The sequence below is a fragment of the Impatiens glandulifera genome, chromosome 1 (genome assembly GCF_907164915.1).
Source record: "Impatiens glandulifera chromosome 1, dImpGla2.1, whole genome shotgun sequence".
In the NCBI taxonomy this organism is placed as follows: Eukaryota; Viridiplantae; Streptophyta; class Magnoliopsida; order Ericales; family Balsaminaceae; genus Impatiens; species Impatiens glandulifera.
This window is the reverse complement of record NC_061862.1, coordinates 75,429,001-75,432,870: the sequence shown is the minus strand read 5'-3', so window position 1 is coordinate 75,432,870 and position 3,870 is coordinate 75,429,001. Positions and strand designations below refer to the sequence as shown.

The 3,870-nt window shown below is 33.8% G+C and overlaps 1 protein-coding gene across 2 annotated transcripts; it reads right to left on the bottom strand.

Moving 5' to 3' along the window:
* Window positions 1-670: 670 nt before the first annotated feature.
* LOC124918932 (jasmonoyl--L-amino acid synthetase JAR4-like) lies at window positions 671-3,496 on the bottom strand. 2 transcript variants are annotated; one of them, XM_047459006.1, is made up of 5 exons: window positions 3,373-3,496; window positions 2,642-2,979; window positions 2,437-2,538; window positions 1,527-2,347; window positions 671-1,422 (listed from the first exon to the last, which is right to left on the bottom strand). In XM_047459006.1, exons 2-5 carry the CDS (start codon window positions 2,935-2,937, stop codon window positions 839-841), a joined length of 1,803 nt encoding a protein of 600 aa, XP_047314962.1. In that variant the 5' UTR covers window positions 2,938-2,979; window positions 3,373-3,496; the 3' UTR covers window positions 671-838. The 2 variants fall into 2 exon arrangements, with proteins under 2 accessions (XP_047314962.1, XP_047314963.1); XM_047459007.1 differs by having other exon boundaries at window positions 3,349-3,454.
* Between the last annotated feature and the right edge of the window lie 374 nt (window positions 3,497-3,870).

Here is a 3,870-nt window from a genome sequence, read left to right as displayed (position 1 = left end):
GGGTCATTTCGTCAAATTTCCGAGATAAGTTTACATTGGTTAGTTTTTGAGTTTTCAATTAAAAGAAAAACTATTTTTTTAATGGAAGTGAGACAATAACGGTAGAGTGTCATGTTAATTTTTTTTAATTATAAAAAAAAACAAATATTTTAATCTCAGGTTAAGAAAAAAAAAACAAGATAATCAATTTATCTTCTTGAATTAAACTATCAAATAAAGTCTAATTGAGCTGAAATTTTATATTGAGATTAGTAACTCAATCTTCTAAGGTAATATTAATGTTTGGAAGTTTAGAAATCTGCTTAACTTCAACCGAAAGTTTTTATCCAATATTTTCAAATTGCTTTCCAAGGTGGTCACAATTTTAATTCATAGAATGTTATACATTATTATTGAGTTATCTAAAACGATAAGATAATTTAAAAAATCAAACTATAAGAGTGTCAATAAAGAACTCATTCCTTACATTTAAGAATTAAAATTTTGACTTCTCAAAGTTTTAGTTTTCTACGAGATTTTGAGCCCTAGTAAACAGTTTTTTTATAAAAAAAGGTTGCAAAACTACAATTCCATAAAGATCAATCTATCCCCAACATTACAAACACTTTTTTTTTTCTTTCTTCTTAAGTGTCTTCATCTGACTTGAAAAGGGACATTTTTAGTAAGCTTAAAGCTTAAAGCTACATGTGAAATACATTAATAATATAAAAGTAACAATAAGCAAATATAAAAACTCTTGACCCACATAAATCTAACCCTTCAGGTCTGTTTTGGTTCTGTCACAAAACATTACTTAAAACCCGGATCCTAATTATTCAAAACAACAACACCATCAACATCATCCAAACGCGGTGCTGAAGTATTTCTCGACAACATTGTTCGACAAGATCTGAAGAACATGCACATTAGAAGGTCCTACGCACCTGGGAGTCTTATACTGACTAAACGCAGATCCCTGTCCAATAAAATGATCTAGAATCTTCTGAAATGTTCCCCTCTTCACTACCCGAAGCTCCAACGGTCCTATCGCTCGAACCTTCCTCGAGCTCACGTATCCAGCATCCACGAACGATTTGTCAAGACAGTTGCAACACTCGCTCAAAAGACGACTAATCCCTTCATCATTATTATCGTCATCTATGTTATATTTATTGATTATCTCGTTATTTAATTCCCAGAAGATAACATAGTGACCAGGATCAGTTGACATGTCAACTATGCTTGTGAAATCCACCACTTCTATCCTTTCCTTTGCAGCTAGTTTTCCGGCTGCTTCCACTGCTAGCTGTAGATCCTTTTCCGTGTTCTTGTCTATGTTTATGTTTAGTACTAGGTTTCTCCTGCAAACGAATTGTAGTTCTGGTGTCGAATTGTAAAATCCCATCACTTTTACCACGTCTCCTAACCTATACCTGTATAAACCTGTACAAATAATTCATCATAGATCAATAATGTAGCTTATTTGAAAAGTTTGTTTTGTAATCATATTCGCATTCAAACATTTGTCAATTTTAAACAGGCATTACCTGCGAAATTGGTGACAACAATCTCGTACTCTTCGCCAACCTTAACATCAGTAAGACCCACTGGCTTCGGTTCAACACATAAGAAGCTTTCATCTTCTTGCTTCTTCACATCGACAGCACTCTCCTTGAGTGGAATAAATTCAAAGTAACCGATATTAGGAAGAACAGCATAAGTTGACCGTTCAGGAGGCAAATTTGGATTCACATTAGCTCCAATCCATCCTTCAGAAGATCCATAATCAGAACTCAGCAACGGAAGATCTCCAGCATAATGTCTAAGTTTCTTCAAATAAGGTTCCATCGAACCAGTCATGATCCCATAAACATACATAGCATTTGGAAACAGTTCAGGAATCAAACGATACCAATCAGTTAAACTCAAACACTTGTTCTTGATCATTTCCGCCAATTCAGGATTCGGTTCGAGCAGTTTCGCCATAGCTGTTCGGATCGACGGGGCAGTTATTCGACTGTTGAGGACTCCATCTCGAATGTCAGTACATAGATCTTCCCAAACCTGCTCGAATGTTCTGAATGCATGAACAATGCTGTGCGCGAATGTGGATGATATTACTTGAATTTCGTCACGGTTAATGAGAGCACAGAGGAGATGACAGTACAAGGATTGGTGAAAATCTGGACCGAATATAACCTCATCTGGGCTGCAACATGGTGTTTGCATAGAATTCATCGTGTTTTTGAATTGGGGGCTTCGATATACATTTGTTGTGGCTGTTCCTGCTGCTAATCCTCCTTTCGTTTTAAATTGCTTGCTGCTGTAGATAAATTGTAATGCCTTTCCATTTCGAACCGGAAACAGCCTGAAAATTTTTCAGATATCCTCAGCCATCCATCCAAACTGTGATGACTTTATGTATGATAATAAAGAACAAATCGCAATTATTCATACCTGTTACGGAATGAGAAAGAAGTCTTGTATATTTGCATGGTGGTATCCACTAATTCATCGTTAAATGGAACAAATTTAGGCCTGCCTTGAGTAGTGCCAGAACTGTAAACCAAAAAAAACAAAAGAAAAAGAGATCTAAGATCTTAGAATTGCCCTAATCTGTGAACAGAGTGAAGAAATTAGATTAGATTAGATTAGAAAGAACCTTAGAGAGATTGTTGTAATCGGTTTATTTGTCAGGATAGGAGTAGTTTCACCGTCAACGATTCTCAAAATATAGGGTTCCAAATCGTTATGAGTAACAAGAGGGACGCAATTTCTGTAAGTCTCTGGATCGGTGTTTTCCATTCTCCATTTCTGTAAGTATTCAGTATCGCGATTATCCTCCAAGATCTTCTTCAGAGTTTCCTTCTGTACTCTCTCAGCATCCTTAGTTAGAAGATCGAATTCCTGTATGAATTCTTCAGAATCGAAATCATCAACCATTTTCTTCTCCAACATCCTCTACTCTCTCACACAATCTAGCTTTAATAACTAGATTTCCTGCATGAAGTCAAAATTTCAAAATGATAAAGTGACTTTAATCTATAAAAAAATTAGAAGAATAAGAAAAAGGCATCATCAGGTGAGCTGTTCGTTGAACAGAGTCAACGAAGATGGAATATAGAAACCTATTAAATACTAATTTCCACCAATCAATCAAACAGAGAAGAAAATAGGAGGAGATTTCGTGAACCGTTCATTATCAAATCTAGAATATATTCTTGGATTGGAGGGAGGAATAAACTTAAGACAAAGAGAATACAGGAATCAAATAATTTCAGAATATCTATCAACCAAATTAGATGAAGGAACAGTCTAAACATTGAATTTGAAGATGAATTGAAAAGTTACATATACACAAAAGAATAGAGAGTATAAAGAGAGATGCGTTACAGTTGGTTTGAGCTTTCAGTCGCAACGTGTAACAACTTAGAGAGAGAGAGAGAAATGTTGAATTCAAGTGCTTTTAAAGAAGAAGAAGAACAGACTTTTAAAGAGAGAGAGAGACTAGTTGCAAGTTTGATTTGAGAGTGTGATGAAAGATCCTTTTGGATCTTATTATATAGCCCAAAATTGTAAAAGCACTTCACCAAATGCACTTACTTTTTTACTCTTTTGCCACTCCCTTATTTATCTTTAATAAAAATCAATTTCATTAAATATTATAGTAATAAAAATATCTAAACTTTAATATTTAATATATATCTCTAATTTGATTAAAAACTTAATATAATTATATATTTACAAATATTTTTATTAAATTTACTCATTGTTTATTATTTTTATGTGAATTATCGTTTTCACGTTTATTAAGTTGGGTTAAAGTTAAATATTTTAAAAATTAAGGAGAGTTAATATCTGATTTCTTGTTTTCTTTAACGAGGCAATTTA